General features: G+C 39.3%; 1 protein-coding gene across 2 annotated transcripts in view; it reads left to right on the top strand.

Annotated features, from left to right (window-relative positions):
- The window catches only part of DDX52 (DExD-box helicase 52), a 34,437-nt gene extending 13,970 nt beyond the window's left edge, over nt 1–20,467 (top strand). Inside the window, exons 4-15 of one of the 2 annotated variants that reach the window (XM_032280817.1) lie at nt 805–990; nt 2,618–2,761; nt 4,398–4,509; nt 5,994–6,066; nt 6,690–6,893; nt 8,615–8,705; nt 11,465–11,587; nt 11,708–11,858; nt 12,022–12,097; nt 13,757–13,828; nt 15,517–15,609; nt 19,866–20,467. In XM_032280817.1, coding sequence (XP_032136708.1) covers nt 805–990; nt 2,618–2,761; nt 4,398–4,509; nt 5,994–6,066; nt 6,690–6,893; nt 8,615–8,705; nt 11,465–11,587; nt 11,708–11,858; nt 12,022–12,097; nt 13,757–13,828; nt 15,517–15,609; nt 19,866–19,923 — 1,383 coding nt within the window. In that variant the 3' untranslated portion in view covers nt 19,924–20,467. The remainder of the gene's footprint in view (nt 1–804; nt 991–2,617; nt 2,762–4,397; nt 4,510–5,993; nt 6,067–6,689; nt 6,894–8,614; nt 8,706–11,464; nt 11,588–11,707; nt 11,859–12,021; nt 12,098–13,756; nt 13,829–15,516; nt 15,610–19,865) is intronic. The other variant, XM_032280818.1, reaches the window with a different exon arrangement.
- Nucleotides 20,468–20,938: the final 471 nt, after the last annotated feature.

The raw sequence follows: 20,938 nt of genomic DNA, 5'->3' as shown, positions 1-20,938 counted from the left end.
TAGCTGAAAATTTTAGTTTAAAATTAAAGATAATATATAAAATTCTTGACCTGCTCAAGTTTCAAGATTGATAGTATGTTTAGAATTAAATTTTTTAAATGTCATAGCCTTTTTCAGTAAACAAAATGTGGCTCCCTTTCTTCTCTGTGTTGAGCTCACTGGTTTGGAAGGATTTCCTCTGACACAGATTAGAGGGTTAGAATTCTTAAGAAAGGTATTTTATGACTTGGGAATATGAGGAGTAGGATAGGGAAGAAATGACAAATATACCTTTTTTGTGTCTGCTGTACACATGCCATGTTCCTGATGGAGAGGTATTTTCAGGTCCCTTCAGGAATTATTATGGTAATGCTTCAGTAACCCAGAAACCAGAATTTGACTGTCTCTGCACCAGAGAATGGGGAAACAAACCAAATCAACACTACTAGACTCTACTTTTTGGCACTCGGTTTTAAAAAGTAGAGTTTTAGGGTAAATCATCAAAAAGCATTGATACTTTATGCTAACCACCATATTAAAATAGTAGATGAATTCAATGCCTGTTTTCTGGAAGTTTATTTAAGGTTAGAAGTTATGACTATGACAATAACATTAATACGAAGAAAGCATAGGTATTTTATGAATATTTTCTATGAAAGGGCATGAATTACACCTAATATCTGTGATATTTTGGGGCTTGGATTTAACCGAAAAGTTTAATATGCTGCTAAAGGTTATCCCAGAAACAGTTAATGTTGCTTTATAACATCTGAGAAAACAATTATTTGGCCATATCTATGGTGGCCTCTTTACTTCACTTTTCAGATAAACTTCTTGCGGAATAAACACAAAATTCATGTCCAAGGAACCGATCTTCCTGACCCAATTGCTACATTTCAGCAACTTGACCAGGAATATAAAATCAATTCTCGACTACTTCAGAACATTCTAGATGCAGGTTTCCAAATGCCTACACCAATCCAAATGCAAGCCATCCCAGTTATGCTGCATGTGAGTATGAAGATCTAGAATGCCTATGGCATTCCTTCCTCTGTGTGTTTGCTCATTGTCTTCCCTGTCTCCTTGAAATCTGTCTTTCCACATTATCTCCCTGTTAAAATCCTGCCTACTTGCTTTTAAGGTTCATCTCAAATCCCTGTGCCTCCATAAAAGTTGTCTTGATCACTCCACCTAGATGTGATCTTTTTCATTTACCAGTACCCTTGCCCTACACAGCAATTCTCCATGGTTTTTGGTGCGTTCTTTTCCTTGCAACATTTATTATATTTTACACTACTGTGTATTTGCCCCATCATACTTACCTTTTTCATTTTCCTATTGTGTAACCCCTTGGAGAATGGGGATTATGTTCTATTCATTCGTTATTTATTTAGTTTATAATGCCCAGGAACTGTTCCAGAAATATAGATGGTTTCTAAAGTTCTTGTATATAACCTGACTTACTGTTTTTCCCAAAGTATATTTTACATACAATAAAATGCATAGATTTTTAAGTGCCCAGTGAGTTTCAGCAATGCAAACCCTGTGTAGCCGCCACTCCAGTGAAGATGTAGAACATATATATTACCCCAGACAGTTTTCTTGTGCCCTTTCCATTGAGTCTTCACCCCACCCCTGATCAGAGGTAACTACTGTTTTGATTTCTACTGCTGTATGTTTCTTGTGCCTGTTCTAGAGTTTTATATGAGTGAAATCACACATTAATCTTTTATTTCTGGTTTCTTTTGTTTTGTGTAATGCTTTTGAGATTCGTGCATACATACATCAATAGTTTGTTACTGAGTAGTAGTATGTTGTATGAATTTACCACAACTTGTTATCCAGTCACTTGTTGGTAGAAATCTGAATTAACTTGTTGGTAGAAATCTGAATTAACTTAGGTTTTTGGACATTAAGTTTCTCTGTGGCTTGTTTTTATAGCAATGAGAGTTGGGTTTTTTCCCCATATAACTGAGATGGCCTTCAGTTCAAAGGATGTAAGATACCTTTTCGTCTATACTAGTCCTTTTCATTTTCTTCAAGAGCTGAAATGAGAATACATTCATACATTTAAATGATGCTGTTGACTCATGTTATAGTATATTTTCTTTTAATTTTTGTTTAAGATTGTTTCTATCATGGCTTTAGTTTAAAGTTTTAAAAATCACAGTGACTTTTTGAAAATTGTCTCCTATAAATACTCTGTCCCTCAGATCATTGCCATTTTTTATTTCTGACCTTCAGCCATTCTGTTATTTAATAAAACCTTCCCTAGTGATTGAGCAATACAGATACCAGGACAAAAAGTTGGTTTTATAGTTTTATTTTGACAATAGTTTAGTGGAAAAGAAAAATTGAAATTAAGGACATAACTTAGGTTATGGATTATCTTTGGATTTTAGTTATCCACATTCTTTACATCCATTCAAAGGGAATTTGGGGGCAATGCTCAGAAACTTTGTTGGGGTGATGGTGGCATGGATGGATGATGTTAGGAAAGCAAATACGACTTGAATGATTGGATTCATTATGTAAAATTTTATTTGCTTTTTTTCTATGGCTGGTAGCAGCATTTGACCAGGATCTGAAAAATTTATGTACTTTTCTTTGTAATATTTAATATGCCCTATGTTTTTAGGGTCGGGAACTTCTGGCTTCTGCTCCAACTGGATCTGGAAAAACACTAGCTTTTAGCATTCCTATTTTAATGCAGCTGAAACAGCCAGCAAATAAAGGCTTCAGAGCCCTGATTATATCACCAACACGAGAACTTGCCAGCCAGGTATGACTTGTAGCTTTTGAAAAGAGTGTGATTGGCATTTAGTTTACTTCAGTGATCTTTCTTATTCGAAGGTAATAAAAAGAGTAAGGACCATGTCTTCTGTCATGATCAAGTATTCTCTACATAGCACAGTGCTCTGGATCTTACTCCATATGGGCAAGTCAAAATTTAAGTCTTTCTATAAGTTTCACAGTGATTTTCATATTTACACTTCTTTGGTAAATGCTTTAGGGTCTTTGAAGTTGAAAGGCTACTGAAATACAGTCCTTCTTGGACATTTATTTTTCTCATCCAAAAAAAAAAAAAAAAAACTTGGCTGGGCACGGTGGCTCACGCCTGTAATCCCAGCACTTTGGGAGGCCGAGGCAGGCGGATCACTTGAGGTCAGGAGTTTGAGACCAGCCTGGCCAACATGGTGAAACCCCCTCTCTACTAAAAAAAAATACAAAAAATTAGCCGGGTGTGATGGTGGGCACCTGTAATCCTAGATACTCAGGAGGCTGAGGCAGGAGTATCGCTTGAACCTGGAAGGCAGAGGTTGCAGTGAGCTGAGATCACGCCACTGCACTTCAGTCTGGGCGACAAGAGTGAGACTCCATCTCAAAAAAAAAAAAGAAATAAAACTTATCTTTGTTTTGGTTTTTATTTATTTATTTGGTTGTTTTTAGCCCCATATTCTTACTCTTGCCCAAGCTGGCATGCAGTGTTGTGATCATGGCTACTGCAACCTCAAACTCCCAGCTCAAGAGATCTCCCATCTCACCCTCTTGAGTAACTGGGACTACAGGCACATGCCACTGCACCTGGTTTTTTTTCTTTTTGTGGAAACAAGGTCTCCCTATGTTGCCCAGGCTGGTCTTGAACTCCTGGATTCAAGTGATCCTCCCGCCTTGGCCTACCAAAGTACAGGGTTTGTAGGCATCAGTCATTGTGCTTGACTCATCTCAGTTTTTTTTGAGAAAGGAAAATTATACCAGGATCAGTTCCACCCTCCCAATGTGCATAATATAAAACACATATCAAGTATGAAATCGTCTTGTAATAGTACTGTTTTTTTTGTTTTTTGTTTTTTTTTTTTTGAGACAGTCACGCTCTGGTGGCCCAGGCTGGAGCGCAGTGGTACAACCTCGGCTCACTGCAACTTCCGCCTCCCAGGTTCAAGTGATTCTCCTACTTTAGCCTCTTAAGTAGCTGGGATTGCAGGCTCACGCCATCATGCCTGGCTAATTATTTTTGTATTTTTAGTAGAGATGGGGTTTCACCACGTTGGCCAGACTGGTCTCCAACTCCTGGTCTCAAGTGATCCACCCACCTTGGCCTTTCAGAGTGCTGGGATTTCAGGTGTGAGACCTGGCACCAAGCCAATAGTACTGTATTCTGAAAACAGTACGTAGCAGGTTAGTTTTATCTCTGGGAACTAGTTTACTCCACCTGAAGAAATTAGTGACTTGTGTTAGGTATGGATGTTTCAAAATGCTGAGACTTCAGGTTAATTTACAGATTATTATGAGTTTAATTTCAGATATTCATGGATTGGTAATAAATTTATTAATTATGTAAAAGAAGAGTATACATCTTGTCCAAGTATGTTAGCAGCTAACGTTTTTATCTTTTTTTTTTTTTTTTTTTTTTTAAGATTCACAGAGAGTTAATAAAAATTTCTGACGGAACAGGATTCAGGATACACATGATTCACAAAGCAGCAGTGGCAGCCAAGAAATTTGGACCTAAATCATCTAAGAAGTTTGGTAAGGAATTCATGCATGGGATGTAGAGCATGTAAAGGAATCTGGAAATTATAAATATCCCAATTGCTATGTAAGAGTTGTTAAAGTATAGTCATGTATGTATAAAATTTGAATTTTAGAAGAACTAGAGAGATCCCCTTCTCATTCTACTGAGAAGCTATACATAAATATATACCAGTAGTTCTCAACTAGGGACAATCTTGCCCCCTACCTTTTATCACAGGGACATTTAGCAATAATCTGGAGACATTTTTAATTGTCACAGCTGGGGAGAAGTGCTGCTAGTCTATAGCCAAGAATGCTATTAAACATTCTGCAATGCACAAGACAGTCCGCTGCAATGAAGCATTAGCTGGTCCAAAATGGTAACAGTGCTGAGGCCAAAAAATTCTGATTTATACCACTGATTTTTAATCTGCCGTGGAAATACTCTGGCAGATAAGAATGGCATGCATAGCTGGGTGAAGTGACTCACACCTTTAATCCCAGCTACAGATGTGGAGAAGCTGAGGTGGGAGGATTGCTTGAGGCCAGGAGTTTGGGACCAGCCTGGGCAACATAGTGAGACTCTATCCCTAAAAGAAATTTTAAAACTAAAAAAAAAAAATTAGCCATGCATGGTGGTGTGCACCTATACTCCTAGCTACTTCGCAGGCTGAGGCGGGAAGATCACTTGAGTCCAGGAGTTCAAGGGTGCCATGAGCTGTGATTGCACCACTGTGTTCCTGAGCAACAGAGTGAGACCCCTATCTTAAAAAAAAACAAAAAGAATGGCTCACATCCCCACCCTTTTATCAGCCAGAGAATCTGCTTTCATCTGTTTTTCTTTTTGTTTTTTGACATCATCCACTTGGAGAAAAGCTTTCATCTGTTTGGTTGTTTTTTTTTTGTTTTTTTTTTTTAATTCTTGGGCCTCTGCATAAAATTCCATTTTAAAAAAAGAATTTTACTGGAGGAAAAGAAAGGTTTGAAAATCAAATTGTTCTTGCCTCTTAGAAATTGAGAAGAGGCTGGGTGTGGTGGCTCATGCCTGTAATCCATTTTGAGAGGCTGAGGCCAAGGAGATTGTTAGAGTCTAAGAGTTCGAGACCAGCCTGGGCAACATAGGGAGAGCCTGTTTCTATAAAAAATAAAAGTAAGAAAAAAATTAGCCTGGTGCAGTGCCTGTAGTCCCAGCTACTCAGAATCCTGATGCCAGAGGATCTCTTGAGCCCAGGAGTTCAAGGTTGCATGCAGTGAGCTATTATATTTCATCCAGCCTAGGTGACAGAGCAAGACCCTGTCTCAAAAAAAAAAAAAAAAAAAAAAGAATTGAAAAGGCTGCTCAAATATACTCAAAGGAAAGTAGGAATATAATAGTTTTCTGTTGTTGATTATGACTACTTCCCACTTCAGGTTATTAACTGAAATTGAGGAGGCTTAATTGCTAGTTCAAGAGAGTTAAATCTTGTTTTTGCAATTTCTACTATTTGTTTTTCCTATAGATATTCTTGTGACTACTCCAAATCGACTAATCTATTTATTAAAGCAAGATCCCCCAGGAATCGACCTAACAAGGTACAGATGATATTTTCGTGTCTTTCATGTATGTTTTTCTCTTAGTTGATTCTATTTTGTCTTCCACTGCTTATATTTTTGCCCTTTGGAGCTTGCTATTTGCTCCCTTCAGTCAGTGTTGGCACTAAGAATAATGATTTTTTTAAAACTCTTAGAAAAGAGAACTATCTGGTCTAGAAGAAAGTTACACATTTTGATAAGCAGTTAGTACAGAATTCCCCTAGGCCTTTTTGTGTCTTTCAGCAATGGTGATGGAGTTAATCAAGTTTATGAAAAGCTCTGTTGTTAATGGAACGTATCTTTGAGGCTATTGGAATAGATACATTGAGCTATATTTATCTTGTTTTTACCTTTTTCCTGCTGTGTTAGTCTGTTTTCATGTTGCTCTAAAGAACTACCTGCAACTGGGTAATTTATAAAGAAAGGAGGGTTTAATTGACTCACAAGTCGGGGGCATGACTGGGAGGCCTTAGGAAACTTACAGTCATGGCAGAAGAGGAAGCAAGGGACATCTTACATGGTGGCGGGGTGGGACTTCCTCATGTGTCCTCTGTCCCCATGGTGTAGTGAAGTGTCTTGGATCTTTCAGTTCAATATGCACAAGGTGTTTTGTTATTTCTTAGTGTTGAGTGGCTTGTAGTAGACGAATCAGATAAACTGTTTGAAGATGGCAAAACTGGATTCAGAGACCAGCTGGCTTCCATCTTCCTGGCCTGCACATCCCACAAGGTCAGAAGAGCTATGTTCAGTGCAACTTTTGCATATGACGTTGAACAGTGGTGCAAACTCAACCTGGACAATGTCATCAGTGTGTCCATTGGAGCAAGGTATTTGTTTTTCAACATTATCCCGTTGATTTTTTTTTAATACAAGTCTTTTCTTAAGACTGAAGGAGATAGGTTTCTTGGCCTGACTAACAAGGGAGAGAGTTTTACTACTTGAAATGTGTTCTTTTAAGCCGAGAATGTTTAAGGATCTTCTATTTTAGAGTAATCCAAAAGGAGGTTCTTAGATTGTCATATTAACATTCCTGTCATCATGCTTTTAGGTGTTTTTTTTTTTTTCTTCCCATCCACAGAGTATAACATGAGCTCTGTGGCTACGTAGAAGATTCAGTTTCTTTGATGGCTTAAATAAATAGACCAAAGAGGAAGAATCTGATGTTACTGAGCCACTTGATTTACATTTCCTTTTAAAAATACTTTGGGGAGCATGTTATGCTAAATAAATGCTCAGTGATAGAAAAAAGTTTAAAGAAATTATGATATTGCTACTTGATGGATTATTACATAACCCTGGAAATGATGTAGGAAGACTGTAGCTATATGAAAAAGTGTTTGTAATACCAAATTAAGTGAAAATGTAGCCAGTGGAACAGTAAAGAATACTCTGTTTTAAACCTAAAATTCCTGTGTATAAGAAGAAAGTACAGCCAGTGAAAGGGCTTACACCTGTAATCCCAGCACTTGTGGAGGCCAAGACAGGCAGATCACATGAGGTCAAGAGTTTGACACCAGCCTGACCAGCATGGCGAAACCCCGTCTCTACCAAAAATATAAAAACTAGTTGGGAGTGGTGGCACATGCCTATAATCCTAGCTACTTGGGAGGCCAAGGCAAGAGAATTGCTTGAACCTGGGAGGTGGAGGTTGCAGTGGGCCAGGATGGCACCACTGCACTCCAGACTGGGTGACAGAGGGGAGACTCCATCTCAAAAAAAAAAAATAGAGGAGGCCAGGCACAGTAGCTCATGCCTGTAATCCTAGCACTTTGGGAGGCCGAGACGGGCAGATCATGAGGTCAGGAGTTCGAGACCAGCCTGACCAACATGGTAAAACCCTGTATCTACTAAAAATACAAAAATCAGCTGAGCTTGGTGGCGGACACCTGTAATCCCAACTGCTCAGGCGGCTGAGTCTGGAGAATCTCTTGAACCTGGGAGGTGGAGGTTGCAGTGAGCCGAGATTGTGCCATTGCACTCCAGCCTGGGCAACAGAGAGAGACTCCATCTCAAAAAAAAAAAAAAAAAAAAAAAATAGAGGAAAGCAGAATAAGTTCACTGTGAACATAATTTAAAGGCTGACAATAATGGGAAAAAATATTTATGATACAATATAGTACATTGCAACATCTTATAGAGTATAAAGCCTTAATATATCTCACTCTCAACTATCGGTCTGTAAATAAATCTTTGCTAATCATTATGAAAAAAGTTTAACCATATGTAATAACAATCTTTAAAATGTTTTCATTGTTTTACTCAATAATTTTATAGTTAGAAATTTTTTGTAATTAAGTAATCAAATACATGAAAATTTATGACTGAAACATAAGTTTTAATGGGTGGCATTTCAAGATATTTTTTAAATTACAAGAAAGCATTTAAAAATAACAGTTTTATCTTCAAGTTAAGGCATAAATAATTAAGTACTTATTGACAGTGGAAAAGTTGATTTTGTTGGAGTTGTGTGTAAATTTTTTTATTTAGAGTTCGTCGGGGATAAGCAAAAATTGCCTCTTACAAACTACAAGATGTATTTTATTCTCAGGAATTCTGCAGTAGAAACTGTAGAACAAGAGCTTCTCTTTGTCGGATCTGAGACTGGAAAACTTCTGGCCATGAGAGAACTTGTTAAAAAGGTATATGTGGATTAACTTCTTGAATTTTGGTAAAGTTCGTCAAGTCTTATATTACTGGTAGGAGGCTATTACAGTGGTAGCACTGTATCATCATCATCTTGCCTTGTATTCAGTAATCCATTGGTAAATTAATAAGAAAGTGCATTGTGCCAACGATACGATCATCCTGCGTCGTATTTAGTAATCCAGCAGTAAATTGTTAAGAAGTATATTGTCCCAACTTTTATCCCAAGGGAAAGAAGCTTGCCTCTCAGAACATGGTAAGTTGTCTTTTTGCAGCTCAGAGTAGGCGAGGGAATGATCTACCTGATGCCCCCTGAGAATCTCATTTTTCCGCATTTGCCCTCTCCATTCCCCTGCTGGTTTCTTATAGAAGAACTGGGGCATAGTAGGACACTGAGTGGGGTTTTCTGTTTATATCCTTTCAGGAAGTACTGAGTAGAAGCCATAGTTAAAAAGTTAAGTACTGAGGTGTCAGTGCTGGACAATACAAGAAATCTCTTAAGCCCTGCCCCTGGAACTTAGTCTTATTTAGAGGGATAAGATAAATATACTTACGTAAGATAGTTTCTGATAAAGTGTCATAAAGGGCTAAGGAGTACTTTTTTAAGCATCCATATAGTCATAATGGAGTCATAAGGGTGAACAGAATTGGTTGAGCCTTATAGAAGAAATGCTACTAAACTGATCCTTGAAGGATTTTCAGGATAAAAGGTGGAGGGAAAGAGTATTGATGGCTCTGGGAGCAGCTTGAGTAAAGCCTTAAGAGGTAGAAGTGAACACCATGTGTTTGAAGACTAATGAAGCAGTTACCTGTCTAAGGCAAACCGTTTATGGTATGGAATTAAAGAAAACCAGGTTACAGGAAAGTTTGGATCAGGATATTTTTGAAGCATGTGGCTACATAATTTTTAAGGAAAGGTAGTTAAACAGTAATATGTAAGGGAAAAGACTGAAAGTAAGGAGACCAATCAGGCTTTTAAACTAGGTTAGGCAGAGGTGAGGAAGAAATAAGGGCAGCAGCCTTAGTGGTGAAACATTAAGTAGAGTTGGAGATTGAAAGGGAAAGGTTTGCAAGTACCTGGTGACTATAGAAATGGTTTGCTTTAGTGGTTAAGAGCATGGACTCTGGAGCCAGCCTACTTGGGTAGAAGTTTTAATATTTTTTTTTTTTTTTTTTTGAGAATGAGTTTTGCTCTTGCTACCCAGGCTGGAGTGCAATGGCGCCATCTTGGCTCAACCTCCACCTCCCAGGTTCAAGCGATTCTCTTGCTTTAGCCTCCCAAGCAGCTGGGATCACAGGCATGTGCCACCACACACCAGCTAACTTTGTATTTCTAGTAGAGATGGGGTTTCTCTATGTTGGTCAGGCTGGTCTTGAACCCTCAACTGCAGGTCATCCGCCCGCCGTGGCCTCCCAAAGTGCTCGGATCACCGGCGTGAGCCACCGTGCCCTGCTGAAGTTTTAATATTCTTAAAAGAATTGGCTGGGCACAGTGGCTCATGCCTCTAATCCCAGCACTTTGGGAGGCCAGTGCAAGTGGATCAGGAGGTCAAGAGATCAAGACCATCCTGGCCCACATAGTGAAACCCTGTCTCTTCTAAAAATGCAAAAATTAGCTGGGCATGGTGGTGTGTGCCTGTATTCCCGGCTACTCGGGAGGCTGAGGCAAGAGAATCACTTGCATCTGGGAGGCAGAGGTTGCAGTTAGCTGAGATTGCACCACTGCACTCCACCCTGGCAACAGAGCGAGACTCTGTCTAAAAAAAAAAAAAAATTACTTGGCACGAGGAAATTTAAGGATTTCTAGGATATTCACTTGGAGAACATACACCAGAGATTTTTAGCCACGTATGAGCTTTGGGAGGTCTGCAAACCCTCTAAAATTGTATGTAAGATTTTGTGTGAATGAGTGGTTACTTACAAGAAAGTTCTTAGCCTTCATTAGATTCCAAAGGAGGTGTGTAAACCATCATAAAAAGGCTAAGAAACTCTAATTTGAACAGTTAAAAAGATAGGAAGCTGGTTTGAGAGAGAGTAAGGGTTTGATAGTATAAATGTAAAACTAGTTTGCTTGGATACACAGATGTCAGATGTAGTAAAAAAATAATTTGTTTATGCCCAGTAGTAGAGATTCAACTCAATAAGATAAAGATGATGTTGAAAGAACTGAGAACGGAGGACTAAGCTTGGGCAGAGTACCATAATTAGGATAAATAATGTGTTAATGAGGGATGAAATACCACCTGTTGGGTACAGTGTACACCACTGGGGTGATGGGTACAACTAAAAGCCCAGATTTCACCCCTATGCAATATATCCGTGTAACATAACTGCACTTGTACCCCTAAATCCATAAGAGTAAAAATTAATTTCACCCAGAAAAACCCAATGAATTAAAAAGATATTTATTTCACTTTAAGCAGAACCAAAAAAAGTTCTGAAGCACAGGAGTCAAGAGATGATTATTCAGAGTTTGGGCATCTGTTATTGCAGGAGGGTGCAGGGGGATTGATTAGACAAGATTATTGGAATTAGCAAGATGGAGAGTATAGTTCAAGTTGAGTGAAAATAACCAGTTAGAGAGAATGTTGAGGAAGATGGAGGCAGAGTTAGACTACTGGCCCAAGAAATTTGGCCCAGAAAGTACACTAAATTGAATTGAGTTCTTTAGAGAGCTACAATCATATTATGAAATACTGACCAGCTGTATTTTTGATTGAGTTATATGTGCCAATTTTTGCCTTCTTTGTTTTAGGGTTTCAATCCACCTGTTCTTGTTTTTGTTCAGTCCATTGAAAGGGCTAAAGAGCTTTTTCATGAGCTCATATATGAAGGTATTAATGTGGATGTTATTCATGCAGAGAGAACACAGCAACAGGTAAAGTCAAATGTATACTTTGAAAATCAGAAGAACTATTTAATTTTAAATTATTGGCATAAAATTTATGAAGTACCTGTTTTCATTCTAAAGCAATTTAATATGTATTCTGTTAACCAGAGAGATAACACTGTCTACAGTTTCAGAGCAGGAAAAATCTGGGTTCTGATTTGTACAGCCTTGCTCGCAAGAGGGATTGATTTTAAAGGTGTGAACCTGGTGATCAACTATGACTTTCCAACCAGCTCAGTGGAATATATCCACAGGATAGGTGAGTTGCCTTTTTTCCTTTCCCTCTGTCACCCACTGATCTGTCTTAGCACCTCTGCTATTCCCTGCACACATGGTCCTTTCTTAGTGCTATGAAAATCCAGTGACTTCTATAAATAAATTTCGCAAAATAATGTGTTTTTAAATGGTCTGATTTTTCTTAGGTCGAACTGGAAGAGCAGGGAATAAGGGAAAAGCAATTACATTTTTCACTGAAGATGATAAACCATTATTAAGAAGGTAAATTAGAAAAAATAACCTAGTGTGAAACTGGCAAAATTGGATTCAATTAAGAGATAATGGCTATGTCCCAAATTCTGCTGATAATAGTGTTAGTCAACCAAATTTTAGCCATAGGAAAGGTGGGAAAGGAAAAATGACCAAAGGGCCTTGTTTTTGCCCTACCATTATTGAAATTTGGAAATACATATTCAAAGTAGAATATTCATTGTAAGTTTCAGACTCACAGGACTCTTTGAATGGCCATCAGTTGATGTTACCTACTATGTAATATTAAGGTTTTAAAATTAGTGAATAATTTAAAATTAGTTAATCCCTGAGTCTCTACAAGCCAGTCAGCATTATCTCTCTCTCTTTTTTTTTTTTTTTTTTTTGAGACAGCGTCTCTGTCACCCAGGCTGGAGTGCAGTGGCACAATCTCGGCTCACTGCACCCTCTGCCTCCCGGGTTTAAGCGATTCTCCTGCCTCAACTCCTGAGTACCTGGGGTTATAGGTGCCTGCCACCACACCAGGTTAATTTTTGTATTTATAGTAGAGACAGTCCCACCACGTTGGGCAAGATAGAATCAAACTCCTAACATCAAATGATCCACCCACCTCGGCCTCCCAAAGTGCTGGGATTACAGGCATGAGCCACTGCTCCCGGCCAGCATTATCTCTTACCATGGTACATCTTTCCCATTCCTCTTAGGGGCAACTAGAGTTTTATATTTAGTTCTAGTTTTATATGTATTTGCCATATAGGAAAAACTAGCACATTCTAATATCATGTAATTGTGGCCCTTTGAAGCCAGAGTATATATGATATACTTTCACAATATCAGGTCTTAAGTCCATCATCATAGATTTTCATGTAGAAGATGAGTTTCCTGCATTTTGACTGCCTACAGCAATTTTTGGTTGATGATGATTGATAACACTTTACATTTCTACTTTCTTTTTTTTTTTTTCCTTTTCTTTAAACATTTTACATTTCTAGGAAATGAAATCTAGTTTTGGCCAAAGGGGGTTTGTACTTAGATCTGTTTATCTGTTTTGGTAAAGCTTTTGATCGTGCTTTCTGAGCTTTGGCTCTGCCACCTGTCAGCCTTTGTATCTCTTTGAACAGATTCAAATGTGCAGTGTAGAGAGGTATATTCCAACAACCTAGATCCACCAGATGCCTCAGAAACTCCAAGCATGTGAATCTGGTGACCCAAACGTTAGTGTAACTATGTACTTCAGCTTTCCGTCTGTGAAATGAGGATAGTGATAGTATTTACTATACAGGTTTCTTGCGAAGAGTGAAGAAGTTACTTTACACAAAAACTTGCAACAGTGCCAACACTCTAGTAGGCACTGTCACTTAATGAATTTAAGCTTGACACTGGCTTCGGTCAATGCTTCCTCCAAGACTGAGTTTACCAGCTTTGTAGGGCTTGATAAATGTTGAAGTAGCTGCTATATATAGTTACTCATCAGTGCATTAATTTTAGCTCAGTGGGTAGTTCTGTCAGTAATCCAATGTGCTTACATCAGGTGATAATTGGTAATATATCAGAATACTTTGTGGATTACTTTGTGTAGTTTTAGTTCCCTTTTACGTTGTGCAGAGGGTTTACATACATAAGCATCAGTTTAGCAAGATACAAGTTTATGTTTATGGGTTCCTTTTTCAGCGTTGCCAATGTTATACAGCAGGCCGGGTGTCCTGTACCAGAATACATAAAAGGTTTTCAGAAACTACTAAGGTACAATCTTGAATTTACCTGGATCTTTGTCTCTCTGTCTCTTTGTATATACATTCTTTTTTTTTTGCTCTATTGCCCACACTGGAATGTAGTGGCATGATCACAGCTCACTGTAGCCTTGACCTCCTGGGCTCAAGTAATCCTCCTTCCTCAGCCCCATGGGTAGCTGCAACTACAGGCATGCACCACCATGCCTAATATTTTTTAGTTTTGGGGGGAGTCGAGATGGGGTCTTGCTGTGTTGGCCAGGCTAGACTCGAACTCCTGGCCTCAAGTGATCCTGCTGTCTTATATCTTAGCCTCCCAAAATGCTAGGATTACAGGCATGAGTCACTGCACCCAGCCCAAAACTGCTTATTTGTGAATATTATATTTTATTTCCTTGCCAGTTTTTTATCCTTTGATTTTTTTTGTTTGTTTGTTTTTGTTTTCTTGAGATGAAGTCTTGGCTCACTGCAACCTCCGCCTCCCGGGTTTAAGCAGTTCTACTGCCTCAGCCTCCCAAGTCACTGGAATTACAGGTGTGCGCCACCACACCCAGTTAATGTTTGTATTTTTAGTAGAGATGGGGTTTCACCATGTTGGCCAGGCTGGTCTCAAACTCTTGACCTCAAGTGATCTGCCCACCTTGGCCTCCCAAAGTGCTGGGATTGCAGGTGTGGCTACCACACCCAGCCTTATCCTTGAAATTTTAAGTATTCAGATTCTTTCTTTATTTTTGAGATGGAGTCTCACTCTGTCACCCAGTCTGGAGTGCAGTGGAACAATCTTAGCTCACTGCAACCTCCGCCTCCCGGATTCAAGCGATTTTCCTGCCTCAGCCTCCCAAGCAGCTGGGACTGCAGCCGACTGCCACCATGCCTGGCTAATTTTTTGTATTTTTTAGTGAAGATGGGGTTTCACTGTGTTAGATAGGATGGTCTTGATCTCTTGACCTTGTGATCCACCCACCTAGGCCTCCCAAAGTGCTGGGATTTCAGGCGTGAGCCACTGCACCTGGCCTCAGATGCTTTTAAAACCTGTTCAGTGTAAGTGAAATATGCTGAGAATTATTTTAGTTCATAAAACTGATAAAAAAAGTTAATTGATCAAAGTCAAACTCTGATACTTGTTGACACAGTATATAAGGTTGGCACAGGACATATTTTAATCACAGCCAGTAGCTTTTTTTTTTTTTTTTTTTTTTTTTTTGGACAGAGTTTTGCTTTTGTTGCCCAGGCTGGAGTGCAATGGTGTGATTTTGGCTCACCACAACCTTCGCCTCCCAGGTTCAGGCGATTCCCCTACCTTAGCCTCCCGCATAGCTGGGATTATAGGAATGCATTACCACGTCCAGCTAACTTTTTGTATTTTTATTAGAGACGGGGTTTCTCCAGTTGGTCAGGCTAGTCTCGAACTCCCGACCTCAGGTGATCCGCCCACTTTGGCCGCCCAAAGTGCTGGGATTACAGGCGTGAGCACCCGGCATCAGTAGTTTTTTAAAAATTGACTGAATTTATCATCCCTTTGAGCTAGCTCTCTAAATGCTATTAGGTGATTATTTATTAAAGTAAATCCAGCCCCACCTTAAACCAGTAAATGGTTTTAAAAAATCAATTTTGTGATCAAGGATCAAAACTAATTTTAACTTTAGCTCTTCTAATTGAAGTGCACTTAATTTGTTTCCTCTTTTACTTTGTAACTTTCAGCAAACAAAAGAAAAAGATGATAAAGAAACCATTGGAAAGGGAGAGCATTAGTACAACTCCAAAATATTTCTTAGAAAAAGCTAAGGATAAACGGTAAGTATGTGGTAAGAAAAATGGCTGTTTGACACCATCATAAAGTTATAGTAGGCATTATTTTTCATTAGGGTAGTTTTTTAGAAGTAGAATTGATACTACAGTCTACTGTATTTTAGGTTGCCTGTAATTGGGGGATTTGGTTTTTTGTTTGTTTGTTTTTTTGAGACAGAGTCTTGCACTGTCACCCAGTCTGGAGTGCAATGGTGTGGTCTCGGCTCACTGCAACCTCTGCCTCCCAGGTTCAAACGATTCTCCTAACTCAGCCTCCCAAGTAGCTGGGATTACAGGTGCCTGCCACCATGCCCAGCTAATTTTTTTGTATTTTTAGTAGAGACAGAGTTTCACCATGTTGGCCAGGCTGTTCTTAAACTCCTGATCTCAGGTGATCCACCCACCTCAGCCTTCCCAAGTGCTGGGATTACATGTGTGAGCCACCGTGCCCAGCTGGGAATTTGTTTTAATGTTGGAATTTTTCTGTATCAATATGTTAATGATCTGTTTTTTTTCCATCTTGGAAAATACGATTTCAATTCACTGTAAATTAGAATTGTACTGCCCACCTTCTCTACACAGCCCGCATTAGGACATGCTACTAAAGCCAATAATTAGGACCATTGATTCACATGGATCTAGTCTTCCTTGAAGCTCCATATTCTGGGCAGGATTTCAATATAGCCTTAGGCTTATGCAGATGCACGTTGTAACAACTGTAAAAAGTATTACTTGGGTACATTTGTGCTATCTTAGCTGAGTTTTATGAGGATATTAAAGCATAGACTTTTAGCATACATACAGGCTACCTTATTTTGCCCAGTAGTACTAGGAAGCTTTGTATTTTAAAAAGGATAGGCCAAGATATTCTGAACAGTAATACTGTTTCCACTATTTAAGGAAAATGGCACTCTTCAAATTCTACCAGGACCAGGTTATTATTTACTCTAATAGAATTGTCCAAGTCTATAATTTATTGTGTTTTTTTTTTCCCTGACAGTGCTACCTAGGATATTATCATTGTGAAATAAGCTAATACTTATCTCCAGTTACCTCACATCTGTTCCGTAGACGTCATTAAAAAAAAAAAAAAAAAACTGTCTCCATCAACTAGTAGGCACTTACCAAGTTGTCTTGCAAGGTACTTGGTGGTGATCGGGTATTCAGATGAGACTGTATAAAATGAGACTCTTTTCCTGAAGTTAGGGAAAGAAGACTCATGTACGTGAAAGAAAATTAGAGACTAGTTTTTAAATAAGAGTTTAGAGAAGGGAAAGATGATTGTGAATTGGTGTGGTTACAGAAGTTTCAAGAAAAACTATAAGGATAGGTAAATTTTAGGCATGGAGACGGGAACAACATGAACAAAGGCATGAAAATTAGCGTGTAGTTTGTAAATATGTGGAACAAGAGTCCTCACATGTTGGTATTGACTATGAGGAATAAAAGTTCAAATATACAATGTATATGGTGTCCCAAAATTTTATTGTATTTCCAAGTTTTAATAACTTGGAAAGGATAAGTGCTACAAACTGAAAAAAGTATTAGTCCTTTTAATTCCATTTGAACTTTTTCAGTTTTGGGAATTATTCACATTCACTTTTTTTTTTGAGATGGAGTCTTGCTCTGCCACCATGTCACCCAGGCCGGAGTGCAGTGGTTCAATCTCAGCTCACTGCAACCTCCACGTCCGTGGTTCAAGCAGTTATCGTGTCTCAGCCTCCGGGGTAGCTGAGATTACAGGCGCCCACCACCACACCCAGCTAATTTTTGTATTTTTAGTAGAGACAGGGTTTCACCATGTTGGCCAGGCTGGTCTTTGAACTCCTGGCCTCATGTGATCTGCCCAAAGTACTGGGATTACAAGTGTAAGCCACTGCACCTGGCCAACATTTTTGAATTTTAATTTTTTATGGCAACGGTTTCTCGGTGACACTTAGACTGATGGACTGGTAGAGAACCTTGTCATGCTTGGCTACCTCGGTCACCTAATCTGTCTTAATAGTCTTTTTCTTGTTGGTGGGAGAGGAGTGGGTCACATCAGAACTGTTGTGCATGCATTACTCTTTGGATAGTCTTAAAGCCAAGATAACAGCCGGGCGCGGTGGCTCAAGCCTGTAATCCCAGCACTTTGGGAGGCTGAGGCGGGTGGATCACGAGGTCAAGAGATCGAGACCATCCTGGTCAACATGGTGAAACCCCGTCTCTACTAAAAATACAAAAAATTAGCTGGGCATGGTGGCGCGTGCCTGTAATCCCAGCGACTCAGGAGGCTGGGGCAGGAGAATTGCCTGAACCCGGGAGGCGGAGGTTGCGGTGAGCCGAGATCGCGCCATTGCACTCCAGCCTGGGTAACAAGAGCAAAACTCCGTCTCAAAAAAAAAAAAAAAAAAAAAAAAAAAGCCAAGATAACAAGTGCTGTCCTTTCAGGCACTGAGCAGCAACTGATAAAATTTTTTACAAAGGTCAAAAATCAGCTAGAACATAAGATGGTGACTATGTTGAATTTTAATAAGATATATCAGTATTTTAAATAATCATACTTTAAATGCTTTTTTAAATAAGTCTGTAGCATTTATACTTCTGGGGATTTTTGTTTGTTTTTGGAGACAGAGTCTCACTCATGTCACCCAGACTGGAATGCAATGGCACAATCAGGGCTCATTGCAGCCTTGACCTCCTGGGCTCAAGCAGTCCTCCCACCTCAGCCCCCCGAGAAGCTGGGACTACAGGCTTGGGCCACCATGGCTGACTACTTTTTTGTATTTTTAGTAGAGATGGGGTTTGCCATGTTGCCCAGGCTGGTCTCAAACTCCTGGACTCAAGCAATCTGTCTGCCTCGGTCCCCCAAAGTGCTGGAGTTACAGGCATGAACCACTGCACCAGCCTACTTCTGAGGTCATTAAAACTTAAATTTGTACTAAGACTTTGAAGACACTGGTATAAATCTTGTCATATCAGCCCCCTGCTTAAGGTGCTTTGGTTGTGTCTCCATTTTCCTCACATGTAAAGGCCATACTATTTAACATAGCATACAAGCAAGACCCATCGTGATCCAACTCTGGCTTACCTCTACACTATTGATGTTCCCTTAATGATCCCACCCATCTCTATAGGCTCAGCTCATACCTCTATGCTGATAGCTCTTAAGGTTGTATCTTCAGCCCCAACTTCCCCGTTGAGCCACAAACCTGAATCCTTGTGGCCTAGTGGACCTCACTTCAGGTACCACAAACTCGGCCCCCTGCAGGGAGTGGGGAGGAACTGGATTTGGAGTCAGAAGAACTGGTTCTATTTATTTACTTATTTATTTTTGAGACGGAGTTTCGCTCGTTACCCAGGCTGGAGTGCAATGGCACAATCTTGGCTCACCGCAACCTCCGTTTCCCGGATTCAAGCAATTCTCCTGCCTTAGCCTCCCGAGTAGGTGGGACTACAGTCGTGCGCCACCATGCCCAGCTAGTTTTTGTATTTTTAGTAGAGACGGGGTTTCACCATGTTGACCAGAATGGTCTCGATCTCTTGACATTGTGATCCACCCGTCTCAGCTTCCCAGAGTGCTAGGATTATAGGCATGAGCCACCGTACCCGGCCAGAGAACTGGTTCTAATATCTACTTCCCTGTGTGGAGTTGGGATTTGGAATTATATGAGTTAATGTACACCAAAGAACTTTGTATTACTGTAATAATAGTTTGCAAACACTGATTATTTTCTGAAAACTTTGTTCCTTTACCTGTTACCGCTTAGTTAATGACATTCAACCTTCACTAGGCTATAGGATCAGACAGATAGGATTCATGTCTAACATGGATTATGTGATCAGCTTTTCCCTTTCTTCAATGAGTGATACTGACAAGTTACTTAACCACTCTGTGCCTCATTTTCCTCATCTGTAAACAGAGGATAATAATAGAATACTCATAAGTTGTTAGGAAGATTACGCCAGTTAATACATGTAAAGCACTCAATAACAGAGTCTAGCACTTAGTAGGCACTGGATCAATATGAACCCTTAGGTCAGGGTCCAAATCTGTCTATCATACCATGTAGTCATGTAGTTTACTGTGATGGTTCTGCCTCACTTAGGTGATTGTGATTTTCTAAAGGGCAGAGACCATGTCTAATGCATCTTTGTGTTTCTAGTGCCTCATTATTTAATATACAGTAGGTTTCAGTAAATGTTTATTAAACTAGTGGTAGGGTTATAGAAAGTAAATATATCTAGAATTTATTTAGTTTTCCTTACTTTCCTCTTCACAGGAAAAAGGTCACTCGTCAGAACAGCAAGAAGAAAGTAGCTCTTGAAGACAAAAATTAAAAAACAGACTTTAAAAACAGTGTCCCAGAAATGCAATTTTATGATCCCAGCATGAATGTTGTTCTCATGGAATACTTGAAGTCTTACAGTCCACCTGTACCAAACATTTGAAATCAACTACAAGCACACGGACTGGTGAAAAATGATCCTAAACTTTCAAGTCAATTTCAATTTGTAGGTGCCTTGTTTTTTTTTCTCGAGAGATGGGATCTCCCTATGTTGCCCTGGTTGGTCTTGAACTCCTGACCTCATGCAATCATCATGCCTCAGCCTCCTGAGTAGCTGAGATTATAGGCACAAGCCGCTGCACCTGTAGTTGACTTTTAAATGATTATACAATGGAAATAACATTCATTGACATTTCTATGGTTTGAATCCAGAGAGTTACTTCTTATAGAAGAACAAAAGTTTATGCTAAAAAATATCACCCAAATGTGGGGAACTCTTAAGGACTTTTCCCTTCCAATGTGAAGGAAGGTGTGATGAATGTTATGGAGAGGCATCTGGAACAGAAATTCCAAATAAAGCCTTCACATTAAATACCCCTTCGACCCCTCACTTTTTTTGTGGATGGTAGTATGGGCTGTCTACCAAGAAGAAACCTGCTGCTCTCTTAATATTTCCTAATTTGTTGATGGCCTCTTCTGTGGCTGGTTATTCAAGTTCCCTGGGATTTAAAATTCTTTGGTTTATTAAGTATCCTTGTATTGGACACTTAATACCTCAGCTGTCATAATATTGCACAGGATCATGATCAGCTTCTCCCTTGCTTCATTTTCCATCATTTAACCATGCTCTCTCCTGTCTCTTTCCACTTAAGATTATTTTATTTGAGTACTGATAAACATTTTATCCTGATAAGGAAGAACATTCCTGTTACTTGATATACCTCTGTCTTCATTCTCTTACATCTTATCTTCCCTTAGGTTGATGGCTCCTCATCTGGTAAGCAGATCTGTGCCTAAGCTAAAGGATTATGATCATATGGTGTTGGAGACTATTGGCCATTAGATTT

Source organism: Sapajus apella, unplaced genomic scaffold (assembly GCF_009761245.1).
Source record: "Sapajus apella isolate SASKATOON/1434 unplaced genomic scaffold, GSC_monkey_1.0 scaffold12, whole genome shotgun sequence".
NCBI classification, from domain to species: domain Eukaryota; kingdom Metazoa; phylum Chordata; class Mammalia; order Primates; family Cebidae; genus Sapajus; species Sapajus apella.
The sequence above is the reverse complement of the archived record's forward strand: the minus strand, read 5'-3'. Positions and strand labels throughout refer to the sequence as shown.